The 19580-nt window shown below is 40.8% G+C and overlaps 1 protein-coding gene across 6 annotated transcripts; it reads right to left on the reverse strand.

Annotated features, from left to right (window-relative positions):
* Window positions 1-2682: 2682 nt before the first annotated feature.
* Window positions 2683-16621, reverse strand: LOC124004624 (T-box transcription factor TBX20). 6 transcript variants are annotated; one of them, XM_046313271.1, is made up of 9 exons: window positions 16244-16621; window positions 14624-14858; window positions 13650-13814; window positions 13222-13330; window positions 8698-8856; window positions 8173-8249; window positions 6505-6531; window positions 6271-6335; window positions 2683-5981 (listed from the first exon to the last, which is right to left on the reverse strand). In XM_046313271.1, the coding sequence occupies exons 1-9, from the start codon at window positions 16368-16370 to the stop codon at window positions 5641-5643; spliced, it is 1305 nt and encodes a 434-aa protein (XP_046169227.1). In that variant the 5' UTR covers window positions 16371-16621; the 3' UTR covers window positions 2683-5640. The 6 variants fall into 6 exon arrangements, with proteins under 6 accessions (XP_046169227.1, XP_046169224.1, XP_046169229.1 ...); XM_046313268.1 differs by having other exon boundaries at window positions 6226-6335; XM_046313273.1 differs by lacking the exon at window positions 6505-6531.
* Between the last annotated feature and the right edge of the window lie 2959 nt (window positions 16622-19580).

Here is a 19580-nt window from a genome sequence, read left to right on the forward strand (position 1 = left end):
GTGTGCTTGAAAGGATGCACATAACTCTGCAATGTTGGGTTGTATTGGAGAGAGTCTCAGTCTTAAATCATTTCCCACACACAGTCTGTGCCTTTATTTAGTTTTCATGCTAGTGAGGGCCGGGAATCTACTCTCACATAGGTACGTGGTTGCAAAGGGCGTCAGTGTCTTAACGGTGTGATTTGCCAAGGCAGGATACTCTGAGCGCAGCCCAATCCAGAAATCTGACAGTGGTTTTTGATTAAATTCAATTTTCACAGAACCGCTTGTTGCAATTTCGACAAGACTCTCTTGTTCAGATATCAGAAAATAGACTGAAAGGGATAACGGATCCAGTTGTTTGTGTTATCCGTTTCGGGAAATTACCTGCGTAATCGTGCCCCCCAGCTCACTCAGGTGCTTCGCTATATCACATTTGACATTGTCCCGTAAGCTTGAGTTCATTGGCACACAAAAATCAAACAATGATGGAAAGACCTATGTGTTGTCCTTGCTAATGCAGACAGAGAAAAGCTCCAACTTCTTAATCATAGCCTCAATTTTGTCCCGCACATTGAATATAGTTGCGGAGAATCTCTGTAATCCTAGATTCAGATCATTCAGGCGAGAAAATATATAACCCAGATAGTTCAGTCATGTGAGAAACTCGTCATCGTGCAAGCAGTCAGACAAATGAAAATTATGGTCAGTAAAGAAAACTTTCAGCTCGTCTCTCAATTAAAAATAACATGTCAATACCTTGCCCCTTGATAACCAGCGCACCACCGCTGTATGTTGTAAAAGCGTTACATGGTCGCTGCCCATATCATTGCATAGTGCAGAAAATACACAAGAGTTCAGGGGCCTTGCTTTAACAAAGTTAACCATTTTCACTGTTGTGTCCAAAAGTCCTTCAAGCTGTCAGGCATTCCCTTAGCAGCAAGAGCCTCTCGGTGGATGCTGCCGTGTACCCAAGTGGCGTCAGGAGCAACTGCTTGCACACACGTTACTACTCCATTATGTCTCCCTGTTATGGCTTTTGCACCATCAGTACAGACACCAACATGAGCAGGAGCTACGTTTGGCTACATAGTGGAATTCTCGCGAGATAGTAACGGTTAATGTGATTGGATGTTAATTATTTGACTAGGCTACCTGTATTTGACATTGTGTTGTTATTTCGCTGAACACTAGATGGTTTAATTTTAGTTTTGGCAGTGAAACAAGGCTACTCAGGCGAGAAAAAAACAGCACCCAAAACATAAATGTATTGTTTGAGAATGTGAAGATTTTTTTTTCTAAAATATAATCAAATTTGTTTAATTTTTAAAAAATGTGAATCGCATTTTTATTTGGCGTACCCCCGACAGCATTGCCAGTTTGGGAATACCTAGTCTAGTGTTTTGACATATTTAAAGAGATTCTCCGGGTACTTTAGTATATTTTTTTTACAGTAGTTCTGAAAGAAGTGCTCACGAGCCAAGTGGTCCCCATACTGTATGTGCCGATATGTGCGCCACGTCATTGTTCTCTCTCTCGCTCTGCTGTGTGTGCATCTTGATAGCTGTCACTCAAATGGCGACGGTTTGTGGCTCATTGGCTGAAACTCGAATTGCTTAAGGGATGGCCCAAATCGGGGGAAAATGTAGGGAAAATGGTGGCGCACATCTACCAGAAAACAGTCAAATTGATGGTAATTCTGCTCTTAGATTATGCATGGTTTAAAAGGTTTAAAAATATTTACTAGTCCCCAATGTTCTGGAGCATGTCTTTAAATGCACTTTACATAAAGATTGATCTTATTAGCTATTACAGTTGTGTACAACTCTAGTTATGGTCATGATGGAAGGTGATGGAAACACTGACACTTCAGTTTATACATAGTGAGTGATTCACTGCATAAAAATAAACAACACTGAGAGACATTTTGGGGGTGATATATATATTTCTTATGGTTTACAAATATCATACACTACCGTTCAAAAGTTTGTGGTCATTTAGAAATGTCGTTGTTTTTGAAAGAAAATCACTTTTTTTGTCCATTAAAATAACACCAAATTGATCAGAAATACAGTGTAGACAATGTTAATGCCTAGAAGGCCAGCATCCTGGAGTGGCCTCTTCACTGTTGACGTTGAGACTGGTGTTTTGTGGGTACTATTGAATGAAGCTGCCAGTTGAGGACTTGTGAGGCATCTGTTTCTCAAACTAGACACTCTAATGTACTTGTCCTTTTGTTCAGTTGTGCACCAGGGCCTCCCACTTCGCTTTCTGTTCTGGTTAGAGCAATTTTTCACTGTTCTGTGAAGGGAGTAATACACAGCGAGATCTTCAGTTTCTTGGCAATTTCTCGCATGGAATTCTCAGAGCAAGAATAGACTGATGAGTTTCAGAAGAAAGTTATTTGTTACTGGCCATTTTGAGCCTGTAATCAAACCCACAACTGCTGATGCTCCAGATACTCAACTAGTCTAAAGAAGGCCAGTTTTATTGCTTCTTTAACAGTTTTCAGCTGTGCTAACATCATTGCAAAATAGTTTTCTAATGATCAATTAGCCTTTTAAAATGGTAAACTTGGATTAGCTAACATAACGTGCCATTGGAACACAGGAGTGATGGTTGCTGATAATGGGCCTCTGTACATCTATATAGATATTCCATTAAAAAAGTCTGCCATTTCCAGCTACAATAGTAATTTACAACATTAACAATGTCTACACTGTATTTCGGATCAACTTGATGTTATTTTAATAGACTAAAAATGTGCTTTTCTTTCAAAAACAAGGACATTTCTAAGTGACCCCAAACTTGTGAACGGTAGTGTATATTTTTAAGCGTCAGATAGTACTTTACACATGATCATTTTCAGAGCAGAAATAAATATATTGCACTTAAAAAATCAACGAAACAAAGACTTGTTAGATGTCATCCTGTATATTTAGATTACACTTAAAGTAATAATAGAAACACAACAAAAACATGACAAAATCCTTGCAGATCCATCTCCCATGGCATACTTTGAGTGTGCGTACACATTGTTCAAAATGGAAAGTTTGAAAGTTACAATCCCCCCCCTTCTACCAAGACTTGGCGAGATTGTCAGCTGCATAAACCAGGACATGTTGAAAGATGGGGAGTGAAGTCCAGGCGCAGGCTATAGATTGAAGAGAACATCAGTTGAAGACCTTTGTTGGAGTTCTTATGCGAAATTGTTTAACAATGAAAACACTTGCCTCTTTCAACTGAAAGCCTTAGAGTTAATGCCATCACTGGCAATCATCATGTTTGATAGCACCTCGATAAAGCCTCCAAGTCCATGCATTGTGTAGGCTACTGAGAGTTGTCCATCAACACGTTTTCAACACAAAAAATCCTGCAAAACCCATTCCAACTCCAAACCTGCTGACTGCTTGTGGACACATAGTTTGAAAATGGTGAGTACGTGGGAACAGTAATGTAAGCTACATGCAGAATTAGTGCCCACAATAATATGGCCAAATTGTAGCCTAATTTATGCATGTTTTTTGGCTCCATGTGATTGGTTTGTTCAGTATAATGAAATCGAGAGACTCAGCATTGAAAACAAAACCAACAATGAAATACTGTATTAGACCTTCACTTCAATCCAAGTTTGTCCCATTTTGCCCGAAAGAGAGATCTTCATACTAAAAATAATTGTCAGGATGTCTTAGCTGTGAATTAGAGGTTTACATAGCTGCCTTGGGTGTCTTTTTCTTGCCAAAATAGGAACGGCATTTTACAATAACATTGGTTTTACTGTGGTAACAAACTGTAAGAGACATCATTGAATGGATGAATCCATCTGCAATTATTCTTTATTTTTAGAGGAGTGGCACTACAAAGGCACCGATGCATACACTGCGTTTTGTGTCACTATCTTAGCTTCTGTGTCATTTTGGTTAGAAGGGGCTAGCTTGATGAATCGCCAATGACGTGACGACCAAAACAGATCTCCCTCCCCCCACCCTCCTCTAAGGGGAGGCACCACTGAGTCATTATTTACAGGTGTGGACTTTCTCCCAGAGTGCTGTAGTGTCGACACAGCCTGAGGCAGACATAGATCAGGCTACAGTAATCAGGCTGTAGTGTGGTGCCAGAGGTTAGGTAGTGAATCAGGCTTCCGGCCAATACAGCAAGAGAAAGTCCATCTTAGCCTTTCAGGGCTGCAGAGTCTGCAGGTTTTCTCTCCCTCTTGGTACTTCATTGATACATTACTGATTTGCCATTGATTGGTTAGAGAAGCCAATCTGCTGGTGTTGGGGATACGTGACGACGTAGTGTGATTTTAACGCTCTGTGACTTTGATAGAGAGGTCCTCCAGTGGTCTTCTAGGGCCCATTCACACGTGAGACATGAACTAACATCTCTTTTCCTTGATTGGCCTCACAAATCGAATTGGATGCAGTACGTAAAATGGTATGAGGTGAATATAAGCTTTTTGGATGACAAAGGAAACTGACAAAGTAGTTTGAGACCCGGTCAGGATTTAAAAAAAAAAAGTTTTCTGTGTTATCTGTTGCAGCAGCATGCGTCCTATGATATGACACTGTCATGTGACATTTGTCTTATAGTTTCTGTCCTGTGTGTGTGTTTGTGTAGTGTGGATATATTTATGTACTGCTATCAAACATGATCATCTTCCACTATAACTTCTTCACTGTACACATGACTGGCTTTATAGATGGGAAAGAAACAATTGGCTTCTCTCTGTCTCTAGGGCATCTATCCGCACAAATCTGACTACCATGGCAACAGCCAACCTGACTGGAGGAGGCTATAGGATTCTGCATGCAGAGGAAGCTTAACGGAGTTTGAGTTCAAGCAGGAGAGGAGAGATGTTGCCTCTACCGTCCTGGTGAGTTTTGGTCAGCAAGCTGTGGGAATCCTTTGACTCAGTCAAAAATGGCTGCCATTCCTCCATGCCCCAGCAGCTGGAGTGAAGACAGTTCTCCTCTGTGGCCACAAGCGGTGCCCAGGATTGGAATTTGTGCACGACCGTAACTTTTGGAGTCCCGTATTCTTCATTTTCCCCAGAAGCTGTGAGAGAACGAACATTTACCACACCCTCTGGTTCTAATGTCCGTAAGCCAGACAGTTCACTGGTTCTCCTGTCCATGCCTTTCTGGAGAGTGGGTGCAAAATGAACATTGTGACCAACAGTTGGAGGGCAGGGGCAAACGACAGTCATCACAAGCAGACCATTACCTATTTCCCACAACGCATCACTGTGCATCATCAGTCCTCAGCATCTCTGTTGTTGTTTTTTACATTTTTATACCTGGATCATCAGTTTTCATATCTGGGTCGTAAATGTTCATATGCAGGTCAATAGTGTTCATATCTAGTGTTCATATCAGTCTGTGGGTCTCTGTGTCTGTTCCACCAGGTCCCGTAGGAGTCTGTTTCCTCTCCGGTTCAGCTGTCAGCATGCAGGACAGCAGCCAGGCAGCCTCTCCAGGTCGTCCAGTCAGTCGCCTCGGCCAGGGGGCTTATTATTTACAAGGACATGGTGGTGACGATGGGTGATGATGCTGAAGGGGACAGATCGGTGAGTTTATCTACTTGTGTGTGCAGGTGTGTCTATAAACGTAGTTGTAGCTGATGAGGGGCTACTCGGCCAGGCAGTCACCCCAGAGGGAGTCATACAAAGGGGGTCATGACGGTGGAGGAGTGGCGCAGTCCCTGGATGGCAGCGTAGGGGCCCTGCTGGAAGTAGTGGTGGTAGCGGGGCATGTGGAAGGAGGGGAAGGAGGGCCCGCTGCCCTGCATGGTACCCGCCAGGGCTGAGTGCGTCAGGGGCATGCCCAGCCGGCTGTAGGGGGGCAGGGAGCCCTGCATGGGGTGGGGCAAGGGGTTGGCCATGGAGGTGCTGCTGGAGCCCATGGCAGAGAGGGACTGGGGGTGCTGGAAGCCTGAGAAACCAGAGGTGGCGGTGACCCAGGAGCTCAGGGAGAGGTTGTCAGAGGCGGTGAACGCAGAACCTTAGAAAGAGATGGAGAAATGCTGTTAGAGAGACCTCTTTCTATAATACTGTCATTGATGTTGCACTACATTGACTCAGCAGCATTCTATTGGTCCATTTATGTGAATGACGGTTGTTTGAATTATTTAGTAAAATAACGTAGTAGTAGTAACACTGAACGACCCTCATTTGGCTCATTAGCATGATGTGCATCTTGTGAAATGTGTGTGATGACATCCTCAGTGTGTGACCAACTCTCTTACCCCTGTGTGTGGCATGGCTGTCATCCCCCAGTGTCTCCTCCTCACCTGCGTAGGTGCGTATTGGTGACCGTGCGTACGAGTGCTTGTGGATCAAACTCTCAACACTTTCCCTGCAGCAAAAACCAAAGAGAAAGGCCCAAAATATATCTCTATGTTCACTCTTAAACATATTGGTACATTCACATCAAAATATGGAAATATCATTTTCTAATATAAAATGTACATTCAGTCCAATTTAAACTGTATCTACATTCACACCAATACCCCAAAACAACTCACCAAGATATATCATGTCTTTGCAGTAACCTATAACCCAAATTATATCTTTTATAGTTACACTGGTGACAGACAATGCTGAATGTACAGTATGTAGACAATATATAAACAATATATCAGCACATACAATAAAACTGCACACAGTCAATATATCTGTATACATTTGGTATGTAAAAATAACGAGCCCATAACATTTTAGTTATAAAGGCAAATGTACGGTCTATAAAATCCCAGTGCAACAAAATCACTCATAATGTAGATAAAGATAGAAAATCCCAGAAAACACAACAACATGTTTCAATCCTTTTGATACCTCTTTGGAGCATAAAAGCAAAGATCCTTATTTTCTAAGTATTAAAGTACAGAATTAAAGCAGTGTGTGTGTCTTAGTCCTAGTGTGTGTACTCTAACAAAAAAGTGCATTAGTTCCTGCGAGTCTTGTCAGACAGCGTCTCAGTGACACAGAGAGGGACAGATATGGTGGTGGTGGAGGAGGAAGGGTCGTTTGGACAGGAGTGGTCTGCATCACAAGAGCCATGCGTCCACATTAGCTCCCCAATTAGGTTAGGAAAGTGCAATATCTGTCAGCAGCGCAGTACAAATGTGTGTGTTTTTATCAGCTCTGGCCTGTCCGGCACAGAGGCCACAGTAGGCCACGACGCAGGGGGCTGGTTTCAATCAGTCACAGCAGCCAATCAAATTACACTGTGTTTTAGTGCAGTGGCTGACTCCAGACTAATGTGATTTCTGCAGCTCCCTGAAGATCAATTGATCAGATCTAATTCACAGCCCTCAAAAAGAGACCAGAAAGGGGGAGTTGGTTGTCTGGCTGTCTCTTGGCAGTCTTTGACTTTGCTTGTTTTGTTGGGAAATGGCCTGAGATGGTCTGATTTATCAGCTGATTTTGGCAATAGTGCTGGAATTGGTCAATCAAAAAAAAGTGTGTTTGTTTGGCTGTAGGTCATGAAATCCTTTGGAAGGGCTGTGTGTGTGTGTGTGTGTGTGTGTGTGTGTGTGTGTGTGTGTGTGTGTGTGTGTGTGTGTGTGTGTGTGTGTGTGTGTGTGTGTGTGTGTGTGTGTGTGTGTGTGTGTGTGTGTGTGTGTGTGTGTGTGTGTGTGTGTGTGTGTGTGTGTGTGTGTGTGTGTGTGTGTGTGTGTGTGTGTGTGTGTGTGTGTGTGTTAGCCCAAAGTTTATAATAGGGTGGGTTGGCATTGCACCCTGGAAAGTCACTCAGATAACCACAAGATATTCATAGAAACAAACATTTCAGACAATTACTGGCATTGAAATAAAAACCAACACTATCCAGTAACACAGTCCTTCATCTAGTTGCAAAACGAATTCAGTGTCCCCTCTCCTCCTTTTTCTCTCAATTTCTCTGTAACATATACACACATGTATGCAAAACTGTACCCCCCCCCCCACACACACACATACACACACGAGCACACACACACACACATGCATATCCCCCCTCCACACACACACACTCCTAATGAGCAGAAATAAATAAACAACACGCCATGTGCACTTGCTAATGAGTACATAGCTCCATAGCTAGCTCCTAACATGACTACTCTCACCCCTCTCTCCCAGTTCCATTCCCCTGTATATCTTATCCGTGCCGGACAGAAATAAACAAACAGGCAAGGACATAAAATTCCCTGTACCTCTCCATGTCCGTCAGTCGGGAGGAGTCTCGGAAGCCTTTCGCAAACGGGTTGCTGTCGATCTTCAGCTTGGTTATCTGGGAAGAAAGAGGCCCGCAAACAGATTAGATGCTATTTTCTCCTTTCTCTCAGTCTCAGACTCTTATCCCTCTCCCTTTCTGTCTGTCTCGCTCTCTCTATCTTTTTCCATGGGATAGCCAGACTAAACACACAAAGGGAGTCAGGGATAACCTGGGTGGCAAAACTGGCTTTAGACAGAGCTGAACACACTCCCTATGCATGTTGTCTGTAAACCAGCCACACAACCCCCTATATTCAACATATTGTCTCTACCCGTAAACACTATCCAGCAACAGAGCACGTCCTCCCTGGTGACCCCTGGGTCACGTTCACTAGGCACCGTACGGAAGAAAGGAGAAGGGAGTAAGTGTAGTCAAATACGAAACGCTTGTTTTGGTTTTACGTTGTGTGCATTAATAAATAAGACCCTGGTACAGAACAGTTAAGTAGTGATTTACTGCTCACCAGCTGGTTCTGGTAGGCTGTGACCGCAGTAAAGACAGTCTCGGTGAAAACGAAGGTGCGGAACTCCTCCGACTTGAGGTTGAGAAGGGAGGCGGTGTGGTCCTTCTTCTTGATGATGTGGACCCGGGGCTGGTACTTATGCATGGAGTTTAGTATGATCTATAGAGACACAGAGAAGGCAAAACACTGGGTTATAGATAGAGGAGAGAGAATGAGAGAAATGACAGGAAGTAGAAAGAGAGAAGCATAGTGATAGAAGAGGCAAGGTGATAGAGTGAGAGAGGATGACTGGGGTGGCAGTAGAGAGGAGTGTGAAAAGATAAACATGTTAACCCCATGGAGTCTGAGAAGTTGGTGAACGTGCAGAGTCACTGGAGAAGAAACTGGATGAGCTCTGTTCGAGACTATCCTATCAACGGGACATTAAAACCTGTAATATCCTACGTTTCTCAGAGTCGTGGCTGAACAAGGACATGGATATACACCATGCTGGTTTTTTGATGCATGGTCAAGACTGGATGGCAGACTCATGTAAGACGAAGGGAGGAGGGGTGTGTCTCTTTGTTAACAACATCTGGTGCACATTCTCTAATGTTAAAGAAGTCTCAAGTTTTTGCTCTCCTGGGTTAGAATACCTCATGATAAGTTGCAGACCATACTTCTATCTATATTTTTCATAGCTGTCTATTTGCCACCACAAATCCCGATGCTGGCACTAAGACAGCACTCAACAAGCTGCATAGAGTTATACTCCAATAAGAAATACACATTCAGAGGCAGAGTTTCTCGTGGCCGGTGATTTTACAGCAGGGAATCTGAAATCCTTTTTACATTTTTACCAGCATGTCACTTGTGGAACTAGAAGTGACAACTTTAGATCACCTTTATTCCACACACAGAAATGCTTACAGGGCCCTGCCTTTGGCAAATCAGACCATAACTCTATCCTCCTGCTTCCTGCTTACAAGGCCCTCCCTTTGACAAATCAGACCATAACTCTATCCTCCTGCTTCCTGCTTACAAGACCCCCCCTTTGGCAAATCAGACCATAACTATATCCTCCTGCTTCCGGCTTACAAGGCCCTCCCTTTGGCAAATCAGACCATAACTCTATCCTCCTGCTTCCTGCTTACAAGGCCCTCCCTTTGGCAAATCAGACCATAACTATATCCTCCTGCTTACAAACAAAAAACACTATCAGGAAGTACCTGCCTGGAACTCTACCCACACACTTACACATACTTACACTGACATCCCAACACACACATACACGTACACACACTACATATGCCCACACACACATAATGTGTACTGTACACATGCATACTGACACCACACGCACACAAACATAAACACCACATACACTGCTGCAGCTCAGTTTATTATCTATGCTGCTGGCTAGTCACTTTACCCTCACCTACAGTGCATTCGGAAAGTATTCAGACCCCGTCACTTTTTCCACATTTTGTTACATTACAGCCTGATTCTAAAATTGATTAAAGTAAATTTGTACCCTTATCAATCTACACACAATACCCCATAATGACAAAGCGAAAAACAGGTTTTTAGACATTTTTTTAAATTAATAACAAAAAAACCCAGAAATACCTTATTTAAATAAGTTTTCAGACCCTTTGCTATTAGACTCAAAATTGAGCTCAGGTGCATCCTGTTTCATCCTTGAGATGTTTCGACAGCTTGATTGGAGTCCACCTGTGGTGAATTTAATTGAGAGGACATGATTTGGAAAGGTACACACACCTGTCTATATAAAGGTCCCACAGTTGACAGTGCATGTCAGAGCAAAAACCAGGCCATGAGGTCGAAAGAATTGTCCGTAGAGCTCCGAGACAGGATTGTGTCATGGTCCTTCTGTAGCTCAGTTGGTAGACCATGTCGCTTGTAACGCCAGGGTAGTGGGTTCGATTCCCGGGATCACCCATACGTAGAATGTATGCACACATGACTGTAAGTCGCTTTGGATAAAAGCGTCTGCTAAATGGCATATATTATTTATAGTAGAGTGGCCAGACAGTAAAAGACACATGACCTTCCGCTTGGAATTTGCCAAAAGCACCTAAAGAACTCTCAGACCATGAGAAACAAGATTCTCTGTTCTTATGAAACCAAGATTGAACTCTTTGGTCTGAATGCCAAGCGTCACGTCTGGAAGAAACCTGGCATCATCCCTACAGTGGAGGTGACAGCATCATGCAGTGGGGATGTTTTTCAGCGGCAGGGACTGGGAGACTAGTCAGGATCGAGGGAAAGATGAGGGGAGCAAAGTACAGAGATACAGTATCCTTGATGAAAACCTTCCCCAGAGCGCTTTGGACCTCAGACTGGGGGGCGAAGGTTCACCTTCCAACAGAACAACAACCCTAAGCACACAACCAAGACAACGCAGGAGTGGCTTCAGGACAAGTCTCTGAATGTCCTTGAGTGACCCAGCCAGAGCCCGGACTTGAACCCGATCGAACATCTCTGGAGTGACCTGAAAATAGCTGTGCACCAACACTCCCCATCCAACATGACAGAGCTTGAGAGGATCTGCAGAGAAGAATGGGAGAAACTCCCTAAATAGAGGTGGGCCAAGCTTGTTGCGTCATACTCAGGAAGACCAGATGCTGTAATCGCTGCCAAAGGTGCTTCGATAAAGTACTGAGTAAATGGTCGGAATACTTATGTTAATGGGATATTTAAAAAAAAAGTTTTTATACATTTCCTAAAATTACTAAAAAACTTTTTTTATTTTGTCTTGATGGGGTATTGTGTGTAGATTGAGGAGGGGGAAAAAATGATTTAATATATTTTAGAATAAAGCTGTACCGTTACAAAATGTGGAAAAGGTAAAAGGGGTCTGAATACTTTCCCAATGCACTGTATATCTACATATCTACCTCAATTACCTCGTACCCCTGCACATCACATAGGTACTGGTACTCCCTGTATATAGCCATGTTATTTTTCCTCATTATTGTCATTCATGTATTTACAGTATTCCTCATTCATGTATTTACAGTATTCCTCATTCATGTATTTACAGTATTCCTCATTCATGTATTTACAGTATTCCTCATTCATGTATTTACAGTATTCCTCATTCATGTATTTACAGTATTCCTCATTCATGTATTTACGGTATATTTATATTTTAATTTTATATTTGTTAACTTTATTTTTAACTTTGCATTGTTGGAAAAGGACCCATAAGTAAGCTTTTCACTGTTAGTCTACACCTGCTGTTTACAAAGCATGTGACAAGTACAATTTGATTTGATGAAGAGCATTTCTCCTTTAACTGACTTTAGCCTATACAGTGGCTCAGCAAGAATGATCTATTGTGTTACTGTGTGGCTGTGGGGAGTTAGTCTGCTCTACTCTGGTTCAGACCACTATGGTTCAGATGTAGATTCATACAGTATACTGTATGTGAGACTGTACTGGGCAAAGGAGATGTGGTGTGGTATGGTGTCCTAAGAACTAGGAGTTCCTGTCTGCCTTCATCAACATTCAGCTACAATTCTCACAGTTGACACATCTCAACTTGAACTTGTATAGGAAGCAATCAGCTGTATGGGTCTTTACTTGAGTCATGAAAATCAAAATCCCATGACATCATTCACATTGTTTAACAAATATCTATCTGGTGTTGTCATCATATCGCATTGCTCTCGCCTATAGGCCTACTCGTTTTATCTATCGAATACCACGGGCATGCCCTCAAAATGTAACGTGTTCGTAAATTCAAGGAGACGTTTTTCCGCACAATCTGTTGGTTTGGTATGGTGTAGGCTAATCAGTGTATGATGTTAGTCTAATAATGTTTATAATGTAAATGAATGGTGTTGCATGGGACACATATTCCATTGTTGTTTTCGTTTCTGCACTATAGGCTTATAGTGCTTTAGTTTAGCACGTGTTTCTGCTTCTCGTTAAAATGTAGCCCGTATTAATTTCCCTTTCAGAAAAAAAATATGATTTGAATATTAAGAAAATATTCATTTAAATTATAAAATGCAACTGGATCTTAACAGGTGAAACAAAGCAACATGTTGATTTCGAATCCAACACGTCTCTGATTTACAGTTGACAACATTTCATTTCCCAATAACATGTGAAAGAGATTTGGAAAAAATGATTTCCCATGGGAAAATTCCTCGAGATTTTATGGAAAGTTTACAGAGCAATTATTTCATAAATCACCTGCAAAGTATGTTTATTTATTTAAACCGTTATCATCCCATCTAAACACAATTCCAGTACATATTTTAGAAATATCCCCCAAATTATCATTTTAATTTGTCAATATTGTTTACACTTTGAGATAATAATTATGAATCCAATATTCCACGGGGAAACTATCCACGAGTCCTTGATCAGTTATATGATGAGGATAGCCTGCATGGGATTTTTCTCGGGTTAGGCTATACAGCCTTCTAATCATTTCAGGTTTCAGTTCATGTCAGAAATAACATGAATATGCATCAATGTTTCAATACCAATGACAAAGCAATAACATACGTGTCCATGTTGGTCCAGTTCGTTGTTGGTGAGCTTTACTTTCTCGAAAGATACCATTTGTTTTAGCAGCTGTTCCCCCGTGAAAGGAGAGTCGGGGTGCACGTATAACCTGCAATATGAATACAATATGTATATTAAAATACATTTTATAATTGAAAAGGCCCATGCAAACACACAGAAAAACATATTATCATACTATTCAAAATCAAAAGGACGGATTTGTTCCAATGCAGACCTTTTGTCGGTCAAGTTAAAAAATACTTCCAAAATGTATTTATCTACGCCGTATAGTGTATTTGCTATCCATATAACAATAATTCGCGTCATTGGCTACTACCACATACCATTTTGTGAATGATTTTGACATTAACGAGTCGTGCATAAAAGCCTCGCTGTGATGAGAGACGAGACAAAAAAAAGTTACCCACCGTGCAGGCAGAGGAGGGTCTGCCTTGCCCGCCACGAGCCAGGACGACCTGTGGTAGGCGTAGCGGTAGCGTTTGTTGTCGACCGGAACAATGTCCATCAGCACGATGTATTTGGCGTCCGGGTCCACCCCCGAGAAGGACACACGGATGGTGGGGAACATTCTTCTGTTGGAGGGGAAGAGAGACGGTAAACACAACGACAACACAAACCCACGCCAACCATTTTCGCTGAGAGGTAAATATTTACTCAAACCTTTGCTCCAAGTAAAATATAAGATGATGAGAGTCATATTTCACTGAATTCCTTTGTCCATAAATATTATCGATAGCTCCCGTTTTGTATGAGGTTTATGTGTTTCCTTTATCTGTAGGCTATTCGATGAAACATGTTTTTAGCGTGAGGCATATTCCCTATATATTTTTGAATAGATATTAGATAGATAGATATTCATGGGAGGGAGAATATTTGCCTACAATATGTTTTGAACAGCATTACGTTTTTCGATTAAAGTATTTTTGCTTAAATTATGTTAATATTTATACACATTTGGAGTTGTAACTCGATGACATAATTACCCTTAGGCTATACACATTTCCACGCATGGCAGGTGCGCTACAATGATTTGTGGTGCAATTAACGCATAGTTTACATATGTAAAAAATATCTAATAATAACTGCCGAAATTAGTCTTATTAAAGGCTACATATTTATTAAAAAATGTTATTCCTTGAGCCTGCAAAATACAAAACAGAACATCCAATTACTCAATAATTAATATGACATGGATAATCAGGCTTATAACAGGATTATAAAATGTAGCTTTAGTTTGCGTGTTAGGCTACATTAGGGTATAATTGTCGTTCACATTTTAAAAGTAAAGTAGGCCAATAGGCCTACGTGGTTCGATAATATAGTACACACACGCTTTAACATGGAACACTTTTTGTTTTTGCTGTGAGAAATTGAAGTTTACCTTCCGGATTTTGTGATGATCATCTCAGTGCCGAGATCATGGAATTTGTCCCAGAGTTCCTTGGTCTCTAAACTGCAGGAAATTTTGGCCATCTCCTCGCTGGGAACACTGGGGGTGGTGGGGATCAGCGGCTCTGTGCACACTGGAGGCGCGCTCCCGCTGAAATCTCCGTGCCCATCTAGAGAAGACAGCTCTCCCAAACCTTGGTTACAGGAGGACTTCTCCACGAATTGTTCTATGGATGAAAAAACACCATGTTCAAATGCTGGTTTCATTTGTTTATTTTTACCCCAACTAATATATATGTATATATATATATGTATATGTATATATGTATATATAGAGCCTATTATACGTTTATAGCAATGTACTAACTCATAGCCATAGTTATAAATGTGTTATTATTATTTAGCTTTAGAAAGTAGTAGAACGAATTATTGTATCAATTAACAACGAGCCTAGTAGCCTATATATATATATATATATATATATATATATATATATATATATATATATATATATACATATACATTCCAAAACAGTGTTTTGTATTCAAATAAGTTAAAATAATTATCAATACACGTGAGGGGTATTTGACAAATGCAAGAATATACATTAAAATTAAGATGAATGGTTGTTCTATTTGATTTTCATTGAACGACATTAAATTAGCCTACTACAAATTTCAAAAGTGCAACTGAATCACAAAAACAACATATTTATTTTGTCTCACAACGATATAGTTCTGGCTAACAGCAATGTGGCTAACAACAATGTCCGGGTTATATTTCTTTGTCAGTAATTGCATACAGGTCTAGTCTACTAACCCATGTCTCCATGTATTCACTGAATGCTAATATTTATCTGACGAAAATGTTACATTTGACATTTTTCTTGGATAAATTGAAAAGTAAACTTGATTAAATCAAATATTCAGCAACATGTTAGCAATTATCAGCAAGCACCACTACAGCCAACGCAGCATGACATTTCTGGATGAGAACATTCTGATATAATGTTGCTCTGTTTCATTAGTCCATACACTTTTTATTGACACTGGATACAATAAACGCTTTATTCAGTGCCTATTCAGTTAACCATGGGCCTACTGAATACATATTTTTGTAGCCCTACATGTGTAAAATCCATCAATATTGTTTTATGCTCGTTCAATAGTGCTTTATGTTCATATCTTTTATTATTTCTTATTGTTGTTGCATTGTCGAGGTGGAACCTGCAAGTAAGCATTTCGTTGTACGATGTATATCCATGCGTATCGCGTACATACAACTAATACAATCTGAAATGGAAACTTCTGCTGACAGTCTATGAACGGGGTTATGCACTGCCTGGTTTTTGGACCAATATTTGGACCAAGGTTATAAAAATATAGTCATGTGAGATATCTTAAATTAAGGTTCTCAGTTATTTTCCCATATGCCCATAGAACATTATGCCTTCAGAAATAGGGCTAGGCCTATAGACAACCATAGCATAATCGTCAAGATTGAATTAAACAATCTAACAAACAATATAGCCAAGAAAAAACCTATCACGCTCGATTGTAGGCTAAATTGAAAATGTGAATTATATGTAAGGCACTGTGCGCGATCGGCTTACCAAGTGGCTTGATGGTGTTTTCATCCGTTTCCTTGTCCTTCGTTTTTCCACTTGACATGATAGCGGCTATCGAGAACGCGTTTGCCCTGGAGGAGAGCTGTGGCTTCGGGGAAGAGGTGTACTCCATGGTGAGAGTAGTACAAGTATAACGTCCAAAAGCACAAACCGCTCGCGGAGTAAACTCTGTGATTTATTGACAGGCTGCACACAAAAACGCTGAAAAAATGGAAGCTACTTCGACTGTTTTTTGAACAAGGTATGCGCTTCCTCTATTACAGAACAAACTTAAAACACTCTCCGTTTTAGACTCGTTGGACACATTGTTAAAAACCGGTTAATCGTTGTGCGTCTCCACTCCAGCCGCAAAGTCTTATCCGGACTGTTGAATCTTTGCACTGCTCTTAATTTTAGCCAACCCCACTCCCCTCTCCGTCGCTATCGTGCGCAGCCAATCGCCTCCTCACTGTCGACGTCACATACTATCCCGCAAACTGAATCGAAGCCCAACAGCCTATTAAAAACACATTTTCTTCCGATTCCGACCATTAGCCCAAATCTAGAGGCAACCTAACCGCGACCCTACACTTCACACATCAGGAGATAGGCTGGACGCACCTTTTTTGTTGTTGCTTGATTCGATCAGTTAATGTAGCCCATTGCGTGATAAGATAATATGTACACCCATCTCTAATTGAGAAAAAAATGCCACATTTGCATAATTGTCAATATGTAGGACTAAATTATAACTTTCGTCATATTTGAGCTTTTACCTTAAAACAATGTGTTATGTTTTATTTCTGAGGTGCATCAACAATCGTTTTCAATTTGTTCTCCCCATCAAATTCCCATAATGATCATTCATTTAATACATTTAAAAGCATGGAAAATGTCCTGTGTTCACTGGTCATTTCAACTAATGGTATACCTACCCATTGATTCTTGAACAATATAGGCCACACTTTCTCACATGATCCATAATAATGTATACTGATTTGTATATGCTGTGTTTTTTGTTGTTGTAATTTGTGTCCGATACATTTAACGAAACCTTTCATCAGAATATGTTTATAATATGTTGACACAGTTCTTCAAATCCATAGCGCCAGAATTTGAGAGTTCATAGGCCTATACCTTTAAAAATATTTTGGCTGGATAATTAATATAATCTCATATAAATTCACATTTCAACTGGGAGGGTATTAAAATCTGCTCAAACAATCTATTCGGCAACACATTTAATAATTTACTGAAACTGATTTATAATAATAGCTAGGATACAAACCAATAATGTTTTCTTCCAAATAGAGAAGAGAGGGGAAGAGATACAGAATCTCGAGACACATGATAGGCTATTTGACCCTGCAAGTGTTCAATGTTCGTGAGAATAGGCCTCCTCAAACGGACCACTAATGTGCAGTATTATAGAGTGCAGGGGCAGCACAGGCTTAATCTGTGCTATGACACACACCAGTGCGTCCCTAATATGGCCCCTCTCCCTTTACTCCCTCATGCCTTCCGCTTTATGCACGTGGACTTGCATCAACATTTGTTTATTTTTCGATGTCGTTTTCTTCCGATTGGACATTTTCTGTTGTGTTGTAGGGTACTATTTTTCTTCTACTCCTTCTTCTCCTTCTCCTTTTTCTTCTTCTTCTCCTTTTTCTTCTTCTTCTCCTTTTTCTTCTTCTACTCCTTCTTCTCCTTCTCCTTTTTCTTCTTCTTCTCCTTTTTCTTCTTCTTCTCCTTTTTCTTCTTCTTCTTCTCCTTCTTCTCCTTCTCCTCCTCCTTCTTCTTCTTCTTCTTCTTCTTCTTCTTCTTCTTCTTCTTCTTCTTCTTCTTCTTCTTCTTCTTCTTCTTCTTCTTCTTCTTCTTCTTCTTCTTCTTCTTCTTCTTCTTCTTATTATTATTATTATTATTATTAGTAGTAGTAGTAGCAGTATTAGTAGCCTATTAGTATTAATATTGTTATTATACTTTTAAAACATTTATTACAATGCTGTAATCACCCCAGCAGCCTTCTATTTTTAACCAAAAGCTATAAAAACGTAAAGAACGTTTGTTTAAAGGGAAAAGGGGCACTTGCACAGGTGATCGAATAGTTCAAAAGCAGGCAATGCCCTCGCCTATATTCGGCCCACTATAGCTATAGCCTGGGTATAACATAGCCTACAGACAATCTGTAACATTTTCCCAGATAATGTAGCCTATAAATGTGTATAGTAGGCCTACACTTAGAAAAAAAGGTTCTAGATATAACCAAAAATGTTTCTATGCTTGCTTCATATATGGCAACCTCAAGGTTCTATATAGAACCGAAATTGGTTCCATATAGAACCCTCAGTGAAAAAGAACCCCTGGGGTTCTGATCAAATAACCCTACAAAATAAGTCTATATATGAAGCAAACAATAGAACCCTTTTTGCTTTTATCTAGAACCTTTTTTCCTACGAGTGCAGGCTTGGCTTAAGCTTTAAACCTACATTTAACATTGTGCTGAAGCCAAAAACATGTTTTTCTTAAGATAGGCAGGCTAGAACAAAAACATGGAACGCTTCCCCTTCTCTGCCCCCCTCCCTGTCGTTGTTGAGATCCTATTTTCGCATATCCATTCTCCCACTTGTCGCACTCACTGACGCATGTCGACTGCGCGCCTATAAATATATCCTATATTTCAAAAGCGCTGACTCCGGTGTTTTCCGGGGTGGAGAGATCACCTCTCATCCTCAATGTCACTCACTCTCCCGGAGAGCTGGCCCGGCGTTTACATGAACACAGAGGTAGGAGATCCACAGGGCACTAAACCCATTAAGGCGGCTCCCGAATGCAAATCCGATGCTGCAGATATTTAATAAGGGACCTGTGCTGGCAAATTTGATTACCTTGCAATTGCCAGCGGATAATGTGCTAAAAGCTTTCCCATTTAGCGTAACTCCTTACCGAATATTATTCACACTTTGGGGCCGGTGGACCGGTGGCTGGAGGCGACTCTTAAAGACACAGCAAACCTGAGAGCATATTCAAAAGCTGTTGGTCATTGGTTATTATGGTCATATTGGCAACCAGAAGAAACCAAGATGGACCTGTTGGACCTTTCTCCCATTTTGTAGGTTAGTTTATATGACCCCCATAAGAATTGGAATATCAACACAATCGATGTGTTTGATTGATGATTGTAGAAGTATGTACTGTATAGACTATGCATTCGTCCTTTCGATGTTTTGAATGGAAGAGGAATACAAACATAAGTAATATAATGTGTCAAATTCCCCAACAATATATGGAGGTCCGAAGGTGCGCACTTTCCCTCCTGTCCGTACGTCAGCTGTGATCCTCCTGC

This window comes from Oncorhynchus gorbuscha, linkage group LG19 (assembly GCF_021184085.1).
Source record: "Oncorhynchus gorbuscha isolate QuinsamMale2020 ecotype Even-year linkage group LG19, OgorEven_v1.0, whole genome shotgun sequence".
In the NCBI taxonomy this organism is placed as follows: domain Eukaryota; kingdom Metazoa; phylum Chordata; class Actinopteri; order Salmoniformes; family Salmonidae; genus Oncorhynchus; species Oncorhynchus gorbuscha.